At 43.2% G+C, this 19,787-nt stretch overlaps 1 protein-coding gene across 1 annotated transcript; it reads right to left on the bottom strand.

Moving 5' to 3' along the window:
• Positions 1-1,912: 1,912 nt before the first annotated feature.
• Positions 1,913-18,312, bottom strand: HRG (histidine rich glycoprotein). The gene is given in 10 exon segments (XM_027587307.2): positions 1,913-2,292; positions 2,295-2,837; positions 4,150-4,251; positions 5,980-6,063; positions 7,209-7,375; positions 15,641-15,672; positions 15,674-15,729; positions 16,566-16,682; positions 18,123-18,188; positions 18,190-18,312. Coding segments are annotated over 10 exon segments (1,632 nt in total). The 3' UTR covers positions 1,913-1,950.
• Between the last annotated feature and the right edge of the window lie 1,475 nt (positions 18,313-19,787).

The raw sequence follows: 19,787 nt of genomic DNA, 5'->3' as shown, positions 1-19,787 counted from the left end.
TTTCCAGGTGATTGCACAATGTTGCATAACAAATTAGAACAGAAACTATTAAAGAAGGAGGAAAAAAAACACCAATCACCTGTTATTCCCTTTCCCAAATGACTTTCCCAAAGCTCTTTATGAAGGTCACTATATGGGACAACAATGTGACAATGAGTACAATGTACAGATACTTTTAATCATTTCTTTGCAAGATATCTAGCTGCAGAAAAGCAGGCTGCTACCAATCACGTTGCATGCCTGGGGAGCCCATGCACAGGGACATAGTGCATGCCGGAAGTCCCGCACCAGGACGCCAGTGCAACTAAAAATAAAATATGGGCATCCTCTTTGGTCTCTGGTCAAGTCAGCCTCTCTCCATTCAATTGTATTGGTTCTAGAAAGGAAACTGCTCCCCAGGGTGGAGGAGACAGGAGACAAGCATAAGAAGAGATGTGTTGAGTGAAGCCCTGTCTCCCCCATCCTTGCATTTGTTTCTGGTGTGGTGGATTTGGGTGTCTACTCACCAAACCTAAGGAACCTTTCTGATAAACCCCAAGTTCCGATTCCAACTCCTCCTGCACTGTGCGCTGTTAGACATCTCCTCTCTCTTCCAGTTTCAGCTTCTGCCTCTTTGTGGGCCCCTCCTTTTTCCCAGCCTAACAACCAACTTACCCACATCTCTTTTAGCCTTAGTTTTTTTTTTTTTCTTTCCCCTATAACCCACCGCCCCCACCCCCCGGCCCAGACACACACACACACACACACACACACACACACACACACACGAATATACCTTCTGCCATCACTATGTACCTGCAACTGCTTCCAGTAAGTCAGGTAGCAAGCCCAAAGCTTTATTAGCCTATGTCTAAATGCTTGAGCCCTGACTTGGGAAGAAGGGAAAAGAAAGAGTATTTGATTGTGGAGAAAGAGTCCTCTTAGAGTAAAACTGAATAAAGAGAAGTTACCTGAGACTAGAGCAACCCTGGGCTGGGGGGCAAGATATGAGAAGAACGATGTCTCTGGGTGTCTTGAAGCAGAGAACACCTCTGCCCTGCTTTCTGGGCATGTAGCTTGGAAGGCAGCAAGATCTCAGGGAGAAGAGCCCAGGGCAGATATGTTCACTAGCAGTCTTGCAGAGACTCTTATGCCTTCAGTTTGATGCAGCGGTAGCTGATAAACTAAACCCAAAGAGGGATGTGTACAGGGTAGTAAGTATCCCTCAGCAGGAGGGAACCTAGTGGACCAGAGATGAAGACTCAGACCTCCTTCTCATGCCCACCACCCAAACACCTTGGCACTACATGAGATTCTATAACTGTGGCACAACTTTGTGTGGGGAGTAGCAGGGTGAAGGAACTCAAAGAAGGACTGAGGTTAAGTCTTCTATTAACCGACTAGGATGGCAGCCTGAAATGGAAATTAATTTGTTCTGAAAATAAAGTGATATTTCTTGTGCACCTGAATTTATGGTCATGATTTGTACCTGCAACATTCTTTGCAATTCATCGCCCAAGCCTCGATTGCATCGTAATTGAATTTAGAACTTATTTTTTTCCGAAGGGAAATTTAGAGGACTAGAAATAACAATTAGGAGGGAATTTGAATTTTAGATGAGAAGAATAATCCCTTGACTGATAAAACATACCTTCTTGGTATGCCCAACTACAGCGTAAGTACTCAGTGAGGAAAGACCCTAGAATTAAAGGAGTTAAATCCAGGAAAGAAAGAGGCTCAGAGATTTGCCGCAAGGATTTAGTGTCAGTGACTGACTTGTAGCACTGACATCTTTCCTGTCCTTTCCATTTGTCTCTCTCTTCTCATGCCATCTCCTCCCCCACCCACATTTGCCCTATCCTGAATATGAAAGTAAGGTAAAAATACATGAATTTTGTATTCAGTATTGATCATATTTTATTTATGATTTAAGTCAGAATATTAAGTTTACCCCATCGAGGAAATCAGATTTTATTTTGGAAGCAAGTATGCAAAAAACTTCGAGACATGTGAAAACTCACTCTTAAATGTCCCTGGGCATGATTCAGAAACTGATTGAGGGAAGGGCTGAATTTCTGGCTTTAGAGGATTGTTGTCACCTGGCAATGAGAAGCTGGGAAAATTGGCTTCGGGAAGAGGAAGAACCTCACCTTCCTTTAGTGGAGGGAGCTGGTAAACATATCCCATTTGTCTCCAGTGGAAGGGAAAGGGTCTTTTACCTGGACCTCTTTCTTCTGAGTGCCTAGATGGTGGGCCATGTCCCTGGCGATGGTGATCTTCGGGACCCTGGTGATCTTCGGGACCCACCCCCACCCACCATGGGGTGGTGGGTCACAAGGCCCATGGTCAAGGAAATCGTGTCCATGGGGATGGTGTCCATGGGGATGATGCCTATGGGGATGGTGATCATGGGGATGGTGTCCATGGGGATGGTGGCCATGGGGATGATGCCCGTGAGGAGGGGGTCTGTGAGGAGGGGGCCCGTGAGGCATGGGCCCATGAGGAGGGGGTCCTTGATGAGGGGGTCCATGACAAGGGGATCCATGACGAGGGGGTCCATGGGGATGGTGCTCCCTGGAACTACGATTATGAGGGTGTCCATGGGTCCCACTGGTGCCAAAGTGGGGGTGATGACATCTTGACCCTAGAGGGGGCAACAGTGGAGAAGCTTCTGCCTGAAATGGTGGTCTGTCTTCTAGAAGAGGTGGGCATTCAAATGTATGTGGCTTGTGGGGATGATGGTGATCTCTAAATTCATCAGGCTTAAATGGAGGCCTGCCAGCAAGAGAATGCTCATGCCCACCAGAGTGGTGGGGATGGCCAAAATGGTGTGGTATACCACTGATGTTTCTACATTCCTGGTAAAGCATACAGAAAAGTGAATATTATCATATAACACAAAAGAAGTTAGATGTGCAACTCAATTTAGACCAATGGCTTCTGGATTCTACAAATCAATTTTAAAAATAGGATAGCAACAAAGGGCTCTCAAACTTTTACCCAGCCAAACTGACATTTAAAGTGCAAACAATGGGGTGCCTGGGTGGCTCAGTCAGTTAAGCGTCTGGTCGTGGTTTCGACTCATGTCGTGATCTCAGGGTTGTGAGATTAAGCCCTGCATCAGTCCCCACACTCAGCAGGGCATCTGTTTAGTATTCTCTCTCTTCCTCTCCTTCTGCACTTTCCCTGCTTGCGTGCGCGCTCTCTCTCTTTAAATAAATAAATCTTAAAAAAATAAAATTAAATACAAAAACTATCATCTGCCACCATCATTATTTCACAATCAGAATAATATTTTGATGATACAAGAGTCAGAAAGATATCTCAGAGTAAAGGGTGGTTCTTTAGATGCAATAAATGTTGTATTATGAAAAACTTTACTTATCCCTACTTTTCTCATTTCAACATAAAATGGTGAAATTATATTGTAGAATGGTACTTATCTGTAGACCAACACTTGGAAAACTAATGCCTTATAATTTATATCTTCAACAGAGTTCTGAGGCTTTATGTTATAATCATCTCTTACTCCTAAAGGATGAGTACTTCATCTCTTCACGCTCCTTCTTGTTCAGATTTTAATTAAAAAAAAAAAATCTGTGGAGCCATGTTCGTGGTGATAAACCTGCCTTGCCCCTCCCCCTCTTTATTCTATGGTTTGGCTCATAGACATTTGGATTATTTTCAGTTTTTGCTGACATGAGAAATACTGTGATGAATATCTTGGTACAGAACAAAGCTTTCTGGGACAGATGTGAAATATTGCTTTGTGCCTTATTTTATGTACCTTTATCTAATGTGTTTGAGGTTAATTCATTCCCCTTAGGTTCTATGCTTAATACTAAAAGCTAGGAATTGAGTCTCAGGACTAGAGCCTTGGCTACAAGGACCATTTTCAAATTCATTAAAGGTTGATTGGATCGGTTGGTTTTACTTTACAAATCTTACCTCTCCCCAGTTGGAAATTTTTTATACTTTTTGTGTCATATCAGCAATGGACCCCATTCGTTCCCCAGGGGCCTCTTCTCTCTGTATTTCTTTTCAGCCTCCTCTCATCTCTCTGCCTATCTCCCCACCACCCCCAGAGCTATAAGAACAAAATACACTATGTGTATGAAAATATCTCTTAGTCTGGCACTGCTCATAACAAAGACTATTTAAGCAACCCACCTCAAAATTGAAGACTTCACAGTTTATGGCAATGTCTTCCGGGGTTTCCAAGTCAGAGACTCCTACATCATAGGACAAATCTGCTCTGCAGAATCCAAAGACCTTATAAAGAAGAGAGAAGCCTGTTAGTGTGTGTATGTATGGGTGTGTGTGTGTGTGTGTGTGTGCGTGTGCAGGTGGTATGAATGTGCACAGCTAGTGTTGTAAACTTTTATACATTTGGGAAAGAAGATGAGCTTTAGAAAAATCAGGGTAATATTGTCAAATATCTCTGCTAGTTATTTAACCATCTTTCCCAGCCAATACTTGGAGAAAGTGCAGTTTCCAAAGTGGTTCACTTCAAGTTGCTGTGGTTCTCTTCCATGAGGGGCCACCACCAGGGGTCACCCCATGGGGGGGTCATTAGAAATACCACATCACTGACACCTTGCCTTTCGTCCAACCGTTCTGCACTGAAGACCCAAGTTTCCTGTGCCTAGAGAGAATGAAGAGTGGTGCAGAAGAGGGATTTGTACAACTTTACCCAGACCCTTGAAGGAAAGTGCTGGAAAGGAGGGAACTGGTATGAAAATGGGTTTGCTGGACCCTGTCAAAGTGACTTAGGGCCCTATCTCAAGTACAGAGGATATGACTGGCTGGCATCCCTATGCCGCAGAGGCTCCTACACCCAGCTGTCAAAGTTAGACTCGGACAAGAAGACAATGCTTTTCCAGAAGCGACAGTTAAGCACTGAGATTCTGAGAACAGTTTGGAGTCAGACAGAGCTCTGTGAATTCTGCCTTCACCATTTACTAGTTGTGTGAGTTTAGGCAAGTTACAGGAAATTTCTAATTACCTTCAGGTTGTGGGAGGGCTTAGTTAAATGAGATAATGCGGCAAAAACATTCAGCACTGAGACACCTTCTCCAGCTGCCATGTGTCTGCACTGGGTTGTTAAGGATTTGTTGAAGAAGGGAGGGGGAGAGGGAGGTAGCTTTTCTGGTGGCCACTAAGCAGGGTTCTAGAACTGCTTCAGGTGGGAACACTGACCGGCCAGAAAAGGAACTAATGAGTGCTTCCTCTCTTCTGGCCCTGGAGAACGTGTTGTTATCCTGAACTTGAAATCAGAAGGCCACTGTTAAAATCCTATGTCGTAACACTTTCTAGTTAAGTGCCCTTAGGCAAGTGGTTAAACTTCTGGGCCCTTCTGTCCCATGGAAATGGGGGTAGACATTTGCTTCTCCTCAGCACGGTTGTCACAGGGATCCAACAAGGCAATAATATACGTGGAGGTGTTTTGTAACTCTAAGTCACCCTACAAATGCTGAGTTTTATTAATAAAATCTTTCTACAGATACATGAGTATCAATTTATAAGTGATTAGGGGGAAAATCCTACTGGACTGAGCATTAGGAGAACCAGATTCTAATCTCAGCTTGGTTATGAACATTGGGCAAGACGCTCTGCTGATCCTCAGTTACTCCATATTTGTCACATGGGGTCACTGTGAAGAGTAAATGAAATGAAGTGAACAAAGGCACCCATGGTGTAGGCTCTTAATGCAAGCCAGTTGTTAGTTTTAGCTAAGTCTTTAACCCTAGTGGGTTCAAAAAAATCTCAGTGTTAAGTTTAGGTATTTATTGTGCCTATTATAAAATCGTACTCTTATGATTCATTTAACTTCCCTGTGCCTCAGTTTCCCCATCTCTAAGAGAGAGAAAAATAATATCTTCCTCACAGGGTGGTGGTAGGGTTAATAATGTATGTGTACAGCACTTGGAAGGGTGCCTGACACATGGGGGGTGGTCTCTAAACGTTACCTAGTATTTCAGAGACGTTTATTATACTCACATAAGGGTGCCTGGGAAAATGGGGTCTCCTGGAGCAGTTCCTCACAGAGAAGTCCACATAGTAGTTGGTTCTTTCCTCTCCTCTCTAGGACAAATTGGGTCAAAGCAGTTTCAGGCACATAAAAAGTTAAAAAAAGAAAAAGGCAGTAGATATCTACTACCCAAGAGACTGTAAAGCACCACAGGGATTCAAAAGCACCAATATGTGCCTTATGGCCGCTGCCTTTCAAAAATTTATCACATAAGTGATAAGGTAAATGCTATTTCGTTGAAAAGGGCAAATAATATAGACATAACCAAGCACAGTGTGAAAACTCAGCCTTCCTACACCCGATCTCTTCTTCCCAGAGGTACCTCTACCACAGATCTGATGTGTTTCTCCTAGCCTTTTCCTCAATATGTTGCCCATATACACACATATCTAATTTACATAAATGGGCTCAGAGTCTAAGTATCATTCCCTAACCTGCTTTTCCCCTTAGGAACTCTTCCCCGTGCATATTCTCTCTAGTAATTGTGCCGTATTCATTCCATGACTTATACACACCATAATTTAACTTGGCATTTTCAAAATGCAAGATAGACATCAAAGAGCTGCTTTATAAGACCCCTCTGGGTGGGAGGCACTTGGGCCCCTGGACTGGAAGGCAGGGGAGCTGTCTCACCCCAGCCACATCACTGGGTGTGCCGAGACGGTTTCTCTGTGCCTCAGTTTCCCATCATCATACAAAGAGGTCAGGATGGGATGATTTTTAAAGATTTTTTATTTATTCATTTGTCAGAGAGAGAGAGAGAGAGAGCACAAGCAGAGGGAGAAGCAGGCTCCCTGCTGAGCAAGGAGCCCGATGTGGGACTCGATCCCAGGACCCCGGGATCATGACCTGAGCCGAAGGCAGACGCTTAACCGACTGAGCCACCCAGGCGTCCCTGGGATGATTTTTAATGACTCACATAACCCTAATAATGCTCTTCTGTCTTTCCCTCTTTCCTCTCTGAGTTTTCCCTCCTCTTCAGTAGATATTTCTACTCCCCACAACTCCAAAAAATAAAAAACTCTAGGAAAACAGTTTCTTTGGTATCTCTTGCCTTTCTATTGAGGCTGCAAGAGGGCCCTCAGTTAGAAAGGAGCTGGACATGTGAGGCCGGGGGAGAGGGCCCGTGCCACTGAGTCTGGACCAGCCAGGTTGGAGCTGGGCCCTCAGATGCTAGCTCACGTGAGAAGAGACTCACCCCTCTGACAACTCTCTCCACGCGGTCCACTCTGAAAGAGGCAAAATCTCCATTTTCCTGTTGGTACTTCTCAAGGGCTTTGTCGGTTAGTTTTCTATAAAGCTCAGGCTCTTCTAAGAAGTCGAAGAGTACAGGGATGTCTTTGGTATTGGCCAGTGCCGAAGAGACTGGAGAAAGAAGATGAAAATTTTGCAGTACCAGCTTGGAAACAGCAATGTCAATGCTGGGACTTAATATACATAAGCATGGTGGCAAAAGTAACCAGAGCTTCCATTTTACAGATGGGCAAATTGAGGGTTGGAGAAGCTAAGTGATTTGTTTGAGATCAAAACAGCCAGTCAACAGCAGAGCTAAACTTAAACTCAGATCCTTCTGATGCTTAAGTCTCTGTTGTGACTCCATTGAGACACCCTTCCCATCACTCACAAAGTGTTAATACTTCACTAAACTCCTCCTGTCTCTCCAAGGAGGGAGGGGCATCATTAACAGAGTTTTGCCCAGAGAGAGAAGATACAGGTCAACCTTTCTTCAAGGTGACTTCTTGAAGGAGTTGCTTGGCTATTAAGTTGTTGTATATTGAATCATGTTGAAATGGACAATTTTTAAAGGAATTCTGTGATAATTCTTTTTTTTATTTTTTTTATTTTTTTATTGTTATGTTAATCACCATATATTACATCATTAGTTTTTGATGCAGTGTTCCATGATTCATTGTTTGTTCATAACACCCAGTGCTCCATGCAGAACGTGCCCTCCTCAATAACCATCACCAGGCTAACCCATCCCCCCACCCTCCTCCCCTCTAGAACCCTCAGTTTGTTTTTCAGAGTCCATCATCTCTCATGGTTCGTCTCCCCCTCTGACATACTCCCCTTTTCTTCCTCTCCTGTTATCTTCTTCTTTTTCTTTTTTCTTAAAATATGTTGCGTTGTTTCAGAAGTACAGATCTATGATTCAACAGTCTTGCACAATTCACAGCGCTCACCGTAGCACATACCCTCCCCAATGTCTATCACCCAGCCACCCCATCCCTCCCACCCCCAACCACTCCAGTAACACTCAGTTTGTTTCCTGAGATTAAGAATTCCTCATATCAGTGAGGTCATGTGATACATGTCTTTCTCTGATTGACTTATTTCACTCAGCATAACACCCTCCAGTTCCATCCACGTCGTTGCAAATGGCAAGATCTCATTCCTTTTGATGGCTGCATAATATTCCATTGTGTATATATACCACCTCTTCTTTATCCATTCATCTGTCAATGGGCATCTTGGCTCTTTCCACAGTTTGGCTATTGTGGACATTGCTGCTATAAACATTGGGGTACACGTACCCCTTCGGGTCCCTACATTTGTATCTTTGTGGTAAATACCCAGTAGTGCAATTGCTGGATCAAACGGTAGCTCTAATTTCAACTGTTTGAGGAACCTCCATACTGTTTTCCAGAGGGGTTGCACCAGCTTGCATTCCCACCAACAGTGTAGGAGGGTTCCCCTTTCTCCACATCCCCGCCAACATCTGTCGTTCCCTGACTTGTTCATTTTAGCCATTCTGACAGGTGTGAGGTGGTATCTCATTGAGGTTTTGATTTGGATTTCCCTGATGCCGAGCGATGTTGAGCACTTTTTCATGTGCCTGTTGGCCATTTGGATGTCTTCTTTGGAGAAATGTCTGTTCATGTCTTCTGCCCATTTCTTGATTGGATTATTTGTTCTTTGGGTGTTGAGTTTGATAAGTTCTTTATAGATTTTGGATACTAGCCCTTTATCTGATATGTCATTTGCAAATATTTTCTCCCATTCTGTCGGTTGTCTTTTGGTTTTGTGGACTGTTTCTTTTGCTGTGCAAAAGCTTTTGATCTTGATGAAATCCCAATAGTTCATTTTTGCCCTGGCTTCCCTTGCCTTTGGCGATGTTTCTAGGAAGAAGTTGCTGCAGCTAAGGTCGAAAAGGTTGCTACCTGTGTTCTCCTTTAGGATTTTGATGGACTCCTGTCTCACGTTTAGGTCTTTCAACCATTTGGAGTCTATTTTTGTGTGTGGTGTAAGGAAATGGTCCAGTTTCATTCTTCTGCATGTGGCTGTCCAATTTTCCCAACACCATTTGTTGAAGAGACTGTCTTTTTGCCATTGGACATTCTTTCCTGCTTTGTCAAAGATAAGTTGACCATAGAGTTGAGGGTCCATTTCTGGGCTCTCTATTCTGTTCCATTGATCTATGTGTCTGTTTTTGTGCCAGTACCATACTGTCTTTATGATGACAGCTTTGTAATAGAGCTGGAAGTCCGGAATTGTGATGCTGCCAGCTTTGCTTTTCTTTTTCAGTATTCCTCTGGCTATTCTGGGTCTCTTCTGGTTCCATACAAATTTTAGGATTATTTGTTCCATTTCTTTGAAAAAAGTGGATGGTATTTTGATGGGGATTGCATTGAATGTGTAGATTGCTCTAGGTAGCATTGACATCTTCACAATGTTGATTCTCCCAATCCATGAGCATGGAACGTTTTTCCATTTCTTTGTGTCTTCTTCAATTTCTTTCATGAGTATTTTATAGTTTTCTGAGTACAGATCCTTTGCCTCTTTGGTTAGATTTATTCCTAGGTATCTAATGGTTTTGGGTGCAATTGTAAATGGGATAGACTCCTTGATTTGTCTCTCTTCTGTCTTGTTGTTGGTGTATAGGAATGCCACTGATTTCTGTGCATTGATTTTATATCCTGCTACTTTACTGAATTCCTGTATGAGTTCTAGCAGTTTTGGGGTGGAGACTTTTGGGTTTTCCACATACAATATCATATCATCTGCAAAAAGTGAGAGTTTGACTTCCTCTTTGCCGATTTGGATGCCTTTGATTTCTTTTTGTTGTCTGATTGCTGTGGCTAGGACTTCTAATACTATGTTGAATAGCAGTGGTGAGAGTGGACATCCCTGCCGCGTTCCTGACCTTAGGGGAAAGGGTCTCAGCCTTTCCCCATTGAGAATGATATTCGCTGTAGGTTTTTCATAGATGGCTTTTATGATATTGAGGTATGTACCCTCTATCCCTATACTCTGAAGAGTTTTGATCAAGAAAGGATGTTGTACTTTGTCAAATGCTTTTTCTGCATCTATTGAGAGGATCATATGATTCTTGTTCTTTCTTTTGTTAATGTATTGTATCTCGTTGATTGATTTGCGGATGTTGAACCAGCCTTGCAGTCCAGGAATAAATCCCACTTGGTCATGGTGAATAATCCTTTTAATGTACTGTTGGATCCTATTGGCTAGTATTTTGGTGAGAATTTTTGCATCCATATTCATCAAGGATATTGGTCTGTAATTCTCTTTTTTGATGGGGTCTTTGTCTGGTTTTGGGATCAAGGTAATGCTGGCCTCATAAAATGAGTTTGGAAGTTTCCCTTCCATTTCTATTTTTTGGAACAGTTTCAGGAGAATAGGTATTAATTCTTCTTTAAATGTCTGATAGAATTCCCCTGGGAAGCCATCTGGCCCTGGGCTTTTGTTTGTTGGGAGATTTTTGATGACTGCTTCAATTTCCTTAGTGGTTATAGGTCTGTTCAGGTTTTCTATTTCTTCCTGGTTCAATTTTGGTAGTTGATACATCTCTAGGAATGCACCCATTTCTTCCAGGTTATCTAATTTGCTGGCATAGAGTTGCTCATAATATGTTCTTATAATTGTTTGTATTTCTTTGGTGTTGGTTGTGATCTCTCCTCTTTCATTCATGATTTTGTTGATTTGGGTCATTTCTCTCTTCTTTTTGATCAGTCTGGCCAGGGGTTTATCAATCTTGTTAATTCTTTCAAAGAACCAGCTCCTAGTTTCGTTGATCTGTTCTACTGTTCTTTTGGTTTCTAGTTCATTGATTTCTGCTCTGATCTTTATGATTTCTCTTCTCCTGCTGGGTTTAGGCTTTATTTGCTGTTCTTTCTCCAGCTCCTTTAGGTGTAGGGTTAGGTTGTGTACTTGAGACCTTTCTTGTTTCTTGAGAAAGGCTTGTATTGCTATATACTTTCCTCTCAGGACTGCCTTTGCTGTATCCCAAAGATTTTGAACAGTTGTGTTTTCATTTTCATTGGTTTCCATGAATTTTTTTAATTCTTCTTTAATTTCCTGGTTGACCCATTCATTCTTTAGTAGGATGCTCTTTAGCCTCCATGTATTTGAGTTCTTTCCGACTTTCCTCTTGTGGTTGAGTTCTAGTTTCAAAGCATTGTGGTCTGAAAATATGCAGGGAATGATCCCAATCTTTTGGTACCGTTTGAGACCTGATTTGTGACCTAGGATGTGATCAATTCTGGAGAATGTTCCATGGGCACTAGAGAAGAATGTATATTCTGTTGCTTTGGGATGGAATGTTCTGAATATGTCTGTGAAGTCCATTTGGTCCAGTGTGTCATTTAAAGTCTTTATTTCCTTGTTGATCTTTTGCTTAGATGATCTGTCCATTTCAGTCAGGGGGGTGTTAAAGTCCCCCACTATTATTGTATTGTTGTCAATGTGTTTCTTTGCTTTTGTTATTAATTGCCTTATATAATTGGCTGCTCCCATGTTCGGGGCATAGATATTTACAATTGTTAGATCTTCTTGTTGGATAGACCCTTTCAGTAGGATATAGTGTCCTTCCTCATCTCTTATTACAGTCTTTGTTTTAAAATCTAGTTTGTCTGATATAAGGATTGCCACCCCAGCTTTCTTTTGGTGTCCATTAGCATGGTAAATGGTTTTCCACCCCCTCACTTTCAATCTGGGGGTGTCTTTGGGTCTAAAATGAGTCTCTTGCAGACAGCATATTGATGGGTCTTGTTTTTTAATCCAATCTGATAGCCTGTGTCTTTTGATTGGGGCATTTAGCCCATTTACATTCAGGGTAACTATTGAAAGGTATGAATTTAGTGCCATTGTATTACCTGTAAGGTGACTGTTAACTGTCTGTTGTCTGTGTTCGTTTCTGCTCTTTGCTGCTTTTAGGTTCTCTCTTTGCTTAGAGGACCCCTCTCAATATTTCTTGGAGGGCTGGTTTCATGTTTGCAAATTCCTTTAGTTTTTGTTTGTTCTGGAAGCTTTTTATCTCTCCTTCTATTTTCAATGATAGCCTAGCTGGATATAGTATTCTTGGCTGCATATTTTTCTCGTTTAGTGCTCTGAAGATATCTTGCCAGTCCTTTCTGGCCTGCCAGGTCTCTGTGGATAGGTCTGTTGCCAATCTAATGTTTCTACCATTGTAGATTACATATCTCTTCTCCCGAGCTGCTTTCAGGATTTTCTCTTTGTCTCTGAGACTCGTAAGTTTTACTATTAGATGTCGGGGTGTTGACCTATTATTATTGATTTTGAGAGGCGTTCTCTGTGCCTCCTGGATTTTAATGCCTGTTTCCTTCCTCACATTAGGGAAGTTCTCTGCTATAATTTGCTCCAATATACCTTCTGCCCCTCTCTCTCTCTCTTCTTCTTCTGGGATCCCAATTATTCTAATGTTGTTTCGTCTTATCGTATCACTTATCTCTCGAATTCTGCCCTCGTGATCCTGTAGTTGTTTCTCTCTCTTTTTCTCAGCCTCTTTATTTTCCATCATTTGGTCTTCTATATCGCTGATTCTCTCTTCTGCCTCATTTATCCTAGCATTTAGTGCCCCCATTTTTGATTGCACCTCATCAATAGCCTTTTTGATTTCGATTTGGTTAGATTTTAGTTCTTTTATTTCTCCAGAAAGGGTTTCTCTAATAACTTCCACGCTTTTTTCAAGCCCAGCTAGTATCTTTAAAGTCATGATTCTGAACTCTAGGTCCGACATCGTACTAATGTCCGTATTGAGTAGGTCCCTGGCTGACGGTACTACCTCTTGTTCTTTTTGCTGAGGTGATTTCTTTCGTCTTGTCATTTTGTCCAGAGGAGAATAGATGAATGAGAGAACAAAATGCTAACAGGTTTACAACGTCCCCAGCAAATATACTGTATACAAATCAGAAAAGACCTGAAACCAGGGGAAAAGAAAGGGAAAGAAAGAAAAAAGAAAGAGAAAAAAAAAGAAAAAAAAAGATAAAAACAAAAACAATACAATACAAAAAAAGCAGAATATGATCAAATATGATCAGGCTAGTGCATAGATCAGTGCCACACACTAGATTTTGGGCGTATTTTGGTCTGTTAGAAAAAAGTGCCTCCTAAAATTTTAAAGGAAGAAAGACATATATGTACAAAATAAGGGTTGATACAATGAAGGGATGGAAGATGACTGTAAAGATGAAAATTATAAAAGATTTTATAAAAGGACTTGGTAAGGGAAGTTGTTTGAAAAAAGAAAGAAGATTTAAGAAAAAAAAAAAAAGGAAAAAGGGAGAGAATGTGATCAGGCAGGAAACTAGAACAGAGCCATACACTAGTGATTTAGGGTATATTTTGATCTGTTAGAAGAAACTGTACCTCAAAATTTTAAAGAGAGAACAACTTATATATATATGCCAAAAATAAGGGTAACTACTATGAAGGGATAAAATATGACTCTAAAAATGAAAAATAAAAAATGTTTTTTTTTAAAGGGATTGATAAGATGTTGGTTGAAAAAGGGAAAAAGAAAAATAAAAAAAAAACAGTCAACAAAAATTAACTTTGATGAAATAATGAATCATGGTAAAAAAAAAAAAAAAAAAAGCCATGAATTCTATGTGCAGTATTCCCCTAGCGCTGGAGTTCTCCCATTCTCCTTGATCGATCAACTTGGTCTTGGCTTGGTGGCTGTTTGTGCTGATCTTCTGGGGGAGGGGCCTGTTGCTGTGGTTCCCAAATGTCTTTGCCGGAGGCGGAATTGCCCCGCCCTTGTCGGTCCGGGCTAAGGAAGCTGCTCCGGTTTGCTCTCGGGAGCTTTTGTTCCCTGCAAGCTCTCCGTACAGCCTTGGAGGACCAGGGCAGAAATGGTGGCCTCCCAATCTCCACCCGGAGGAGCTGAGAACTCGGGGCCCCGCTCCTCAGTGCACCCCCAGAGAAAAGCAGTCACTTCCGTGTCCCCGGTCTCCGGCCGCACTCTGTGCTCACCCGGCCTGTGACCGAGCGTTTCTATCTCTGGCACCCGACCCCGCGCGGAGTCTCCAAACCCAGCAGATCCCTGCAGTGCGTTCCCGCACCGCTCCTCCCCGGGAAGGAAGGGGAGTCTCCCCGGATCTGCCGCCTGCTGGGTCCCTGCTGGGGGAGCCGTGCCCCGACTGGGCCGCAGATCACAGTTTATGGCAACCCCGAGCTGAGAGCCCACGACTCTGCTCCGTCTCTGCAGCCGGCTTCCCCGCTCTGATACCTGGGAGCTCTGCCGCACTCAGGCACCCCCGGTCTCTCTGTGACCCCAAGGGTCCTGAGAACACACTGTCCCACGAGGGTTCTACCCCCCGCTTAGCCACTGGAGCGACGTCCCTCAGCAGAGCCAACTTCTAAAAGGTCCGATTTTGTGCTCCGCGGCTCTATCACTTGCCAGAAGCGGCGGACGGAGGCCCCCTCCCCCGCCGTCTATCCTCCCGAATATCGCCTCGGATTCACTTCTCCGCACGTCCTACCTTCCAGTAAGTGGTCGCTTCTCTGTTCAGAGAGTTGTTGCTACTCTCCTGTTCGATCTCCTGTTGAGTTCGTAGGTGTTCAGAATGGTTTGATCCCTATTCAGCTGAATTCCTGAGACCAGACGAAATCTAGGTCTCCTACTCCTCCACCATCTTGCTCCGCCCCCCCCTTCTGTGATAATTCTTTTGGAAAAAATAAAAAGAGCATGGCATTTAGAGTCAACACTGGTGAAATAAGATCATGTCTTTCACATTTTTGGCTGTGTTCTCAAGGCCAAGGCATTGAACCTCTTGGAGCCTCAGTTATTTTATCTCTAAAATAGAAAGTATCATAATCTTTACCTTGTATGGTCTTCTTGTAAGATGAAATGGGATAATCTGTGTAACCGCTTTGTGAACTCTACGGTAATACATAACTTTTAGATATTGAAATCAATAATTCAGTGCTAAGTATTCTGCAAAGTGCACTATATAGAGCATCTTACTTAATTCTAAGAAGGATCCAGAAGGCTAATACTATTATTATCCTTATTTTATAAAGGAGGAAAGCTTAAAGTGGTTAAGTAACTTGCCCTCAAGATGATACAACTAATAAGTGAGGAAGCGGGGATTCAAACTCAAATCTGACCTCAGAGCCTACGTTCTCTACAATGTCACTGTCCTGCCTCTCATAGATTTCTATTCTTATATATTGAATTTCTTTAAGAGAAGGCATACCAGTAACAGAAGAAAACCCTTTCCCATTTCCTCTGAAGAGAGCAAGTAATAATTGAGTCCATGAGGGCAGGGGCCATTTCTGATATGTCTATCTTAGCGTTATATGATGAATACCACAGTATGATTGAATTCTATATTAATCTAGAATTAGCATTTTCACAGATGACCATACCAGACCTTGTGGTGCAGTTATAGTCATTCACTCAAATGCTGAGAGTCATTCAAACATTGTGTCGCTATTACCTTACACTGTCCAATCACCGGTAAGAGAAAAGGGTTCATGTCAATGAAAACTGCTTTCCTTGGGTTGAATGTGAGGGGACAAAAAGTGATGTCACTTACTCCTACTATCCATTGAGAATTCATCTTTGTTTTCTCTCACCAAATCCTCTTTCACCACCTCTATTTTCTTAGTCTGCTTCTGTGAGCTGATCGCTGTAGGCATCCAAAACCCTCATGAGAACCAGGGAGAAACGGTTTAAACAGATCATGATCATATCCCAAACATTTTCAACGGGAAAAAGTGCTGAAAGTCCTAGGTATGTCAACGTCTTATTTTCTAGAAATGAAATCTTATGTATATGCTTAGTCATCTCTGCGTTCTCTTCCCGTGCTGGAGAATCTGGTGTCTGAGTGCCCACGAGCAACATGTAGAACAAGACCCTATTCCTCAAGATCACTGCAGTAAATCCCTTTGGCTATTCCTGCCTATGGGGCCGGTCTTTATAGGACACACTCACAAGTTCAGAGGTTCCTAGATCCCTAGAGTGGACCTTAGAGTCCAGCTACTCTAAACCCCTCCTCTTATAGTGGAGGAGGCCAAAGTCTAGCAACTTCAGGTGATTTGCCCAAGGGCTCACAGCTGGGCATGTTATGCCATGGGAGCACAATCCCCACTGACTCGTCTTGAACCGGGATCCCAAGTATGGCTCTCAAGAGACTATTCCTCAAGGTCAACATAGTCTTCATGGGTCAAGAGGTAGAATCTGCTCTTCCTTTCTCATTGTGTTAGCACAGGCATTCGGCCACCCTGAGTAAGCAGAGTAGACAGAGGTCAGGAACGATAGAAGAAGGAGAATGGTACCTTGCTTACTTACTATATCAGATACACATTTAGAAAGAGTGGGCTCACAGTCATCCCAGTGTCTCCCTGATAGGACTGAACAGTCAGATTCTTTCACATCCCAGACTAAGTAATAGACAGCCACAGATTCCTGAGGAATGCCAAAAGAGCAACAGGTGAATAGCATGTGGGAGCCCAGGGCTTTTTCATTAAAGCAGTCTCTTTATTTCTGAAACAGAATTCCTGCTCCTCTCCAAATCATCACAGATGTCCTACCTTTGTGTCATTTGATCTACTTATTCTGAATAAATAGCTTCAAAAAGTTTCTTCCAAATGTTCTTTTTAACTGGTCATGATGTTGCTTCTGCCCACAAGCTTTAAAAAGCAACCACTAAATAGCAGTGTGGGTTTGGGTGGAGGTGTTGAAGGTGCAAGCCCAGAATTGTAAGTGATGACAGCCTCCAATCTGTATGTGCAGTTTTGTCCTCTCACCCAGCTCTATTCCTGAACTTGGATTGCTTGCCTTGATTTCAACTTACCCTCATTTCCTCCCTCCCGAACCCATGAAATAGCTTCCTAGTTCATGTCACCTGCCTCCATCTCCCCAGGCACACTGTGCCCCTGCCTTACCCACCCACTTACCCTCTCAGCACCACTCAGAGGTAGCACTGTGCCAAGCCATCCTGTGCCCTACACATGTGGCAGGGAACCTGAAATGGGACTAATGGTCACTAAGTTGCTGGTTGAATCCTAAATTCCTGCAATTCGTCTTCCTCTCTGCAACCTGTAGTGCCTCAATCTCTAATACTTGTAACAAGTAGAAATTTCTCTGCTTGTCTTCTGTGGTGCTCCATGGTCTGTCCTCCTTGATTTTGGCGGTTCCACCAAAGGGTAGATTATTTTGGGGGTGGGGTGGGGAGGGAAGCCTTCTTCCATAATCTCTATCAAGCCTTCAGATCTACTCTAAATGAGCATATAATCTTATTATTAAATGAAAGCAGCAGGCTCTCTTTGCTTCAAGATAAGCCTATTTCTCTTCCAACCTGATAGGTGCTCCAAAGCCCACATAAAACTTCTGGAACCACCTCCCCCCCACCCCTCTGCTTATGTGCAATTACTCCCTGGTACCCTCCTTCCTGATTCCCCACCCACATCTTTCTCCCATCCAATTTTAATAGATCTCCTTTCCTTAGATTGCTTCAGCATCTATACCACTCACTTGGCTACGGGAATGTGTTCTATTTTACCCAGTTTGCCTGTGTGTGTCTGTGAGCCAATGATTCTTTCCTTGAGGCCCTGCCCACAGCTTACTCTAAGTCTTCTCTTACGGTACTTACCATTTGGCTTGGCTCGGCATAACTGCTTCTAAGTACTTAGAGATTGACTCATAATGAAGGACACACAAATAGCAAATGTCAGTTTGAAGGAAAAAAGAACACTGTAGATCAGCAGCAGAAACTGAACGGGAAACCATAGCCAAGGCCACTCCATCCTGCATAGCAGTAAGCTTTGGGGTCAGAACCACTCCCCCCCGCCCCCCTTCCCCGGCTCCTGGTCTCCCAGCTCAGCTCTAGCCCTGCCAATTCCTCACCTCTTTGTCCACATGGGCATCAGCGACCTGCAGCAACTGGAAAAGGTAGCCCTGCCTCTGTCCCTTTATTGAGCTGGCCTAGCACTTTCCCAGCAAAGGGCTCAGTAGCGTCGCAGTCTGCAGGACTCATGGCGGAGTTCTGCAGCGCGATTAAAGGGATGAGGAGCAGTGCTAACCTGAAGGCACTCATCTTTAAAATGTGAACACCAACCCTTGCTATAGTTCTATCACAGCAGAGAATTTTATAGACTTTCTAAAACACATAAACACACACACACACAATTGATTAAACAAAGTCTTTATACATTTCTGTTGTGTAATCGGGGAGAGTCACCTTGACCCCTGGTTAAAACATCTGTCAACATGCTGTAAATGATTAGTGGATCCCTGGGGACAGAAAGTTGAGACAGGCCGCTGGTGAGTGGGTAGACCCGTGATCTGCACACAATCTGGATTTTTCTAGTAGTAGCAAATTCAGAGAGTGTTTCTGACCGTAAGCACTGCCTTCATTGGTGTGTGAGGTGGGGTTAAAAGTAAAGCAGTTCTCCTCCCTCTGCGGGCCTGTCTCCACCAGAAATCTCCACCATCACTCCCAGCTTTGATTATGGTGCCCAACGTCCTCAGTAGGCTGTAGCTGCATTGTTTAAGGAGGAGGTAACATGTTAAATGGTTAACACCAGAAAAGGAACTGAGATCTGAATAAAATAGAAGGATTAAAAGGCTGTTACTTTGGAGTCAGATCTGAATTTCAAACTTGCCCTTCTCTTACTGTGTGATGCTGGGTAAGCTGTAAAAGTTCTCTGATTCTTAATTTTCTCATTTATAAAATGGAGATTCACAACTCTAGGCAGGATTGTGTGATACTTAAATAAGAAAACACATACAAAGTAACTAGTACAATTCTTGGCACAGATTCAGGTGTTGAATAAATGGTGCTATGTATTCTTATAATCATTATTATCACTAGTGTATCTGAGAAGAAGTTGGGGGCACCCCATGTCATTCCGGTTCTCGGTGGCCCCTAAAGTGTGCTAAAGAGAACTGGTTTATGTGGAAGAGAATGGTGGCAAGGGTAGGAGTCAAGTAATTTGATGCCCATCCCAGAAAAGGGGTTAGGAGGACTATACCTAGGAGGGGCTCAGCATGGGGGTCAGACCTGGGAGTAAGCTGATACCCCACCCCCACACTTCTCGAGAAACAATATTCCTGTACGCACTCTTCCCACCAGCAGTGGCCAGCATCAGAAAGGACCAGAGGGAATCGGCCCAGGTTCCCTCCCATGACCAGTCCCTTGACTAACAGCTCCCCACTTCCTGCTCTCTTGGCAGTGAGTATTTCTAAAGACCATAGCAGTGGTTCTCATACTACTGAGAATCACCTGACAGGCTTTTAAAGATCTTTATGTCTAGGCTTCTCCCCAGAGCAATTAAATCAGGATCTCTGGGGGTGGACCCAGGTATTGGTACTTTGAAAACTTCCAGGTGATTCCAATATACATTCACAGTTGAGAACCACTGGGCTCTAAACAGACCCCCGAAGGGAGGGAAAGAATTGGAAGACAAGGGAAGGGGAGGGGAAATGAAAAGCAGGCCTCACTTCCCAGAGTCACAGGTTGGCTTAGCAAGTGCTAAACACGGAAGACACGTTTCAAATTTTGCTTGATAT

The sequence above is a fragment of the Zalophus californianus genome, chromosome 1, assembly GCF_009762305.2.
Source record: "Zalophus californianus isolate mZalCal1 chromosome 1, mZalCal1.pri.v2, whole genome shotgun sequence".
NCBI lineage: Eukaryota > Metazoa > Chordata > Mammalia > Carnivora > Otariidae > Zalophus > Zalophus californianus.
The sequence above is the reverse complement of the archived record's forward strand: the minus strand, read 5'-3'. Positions and strand labels throughout refer to the sequence as shown.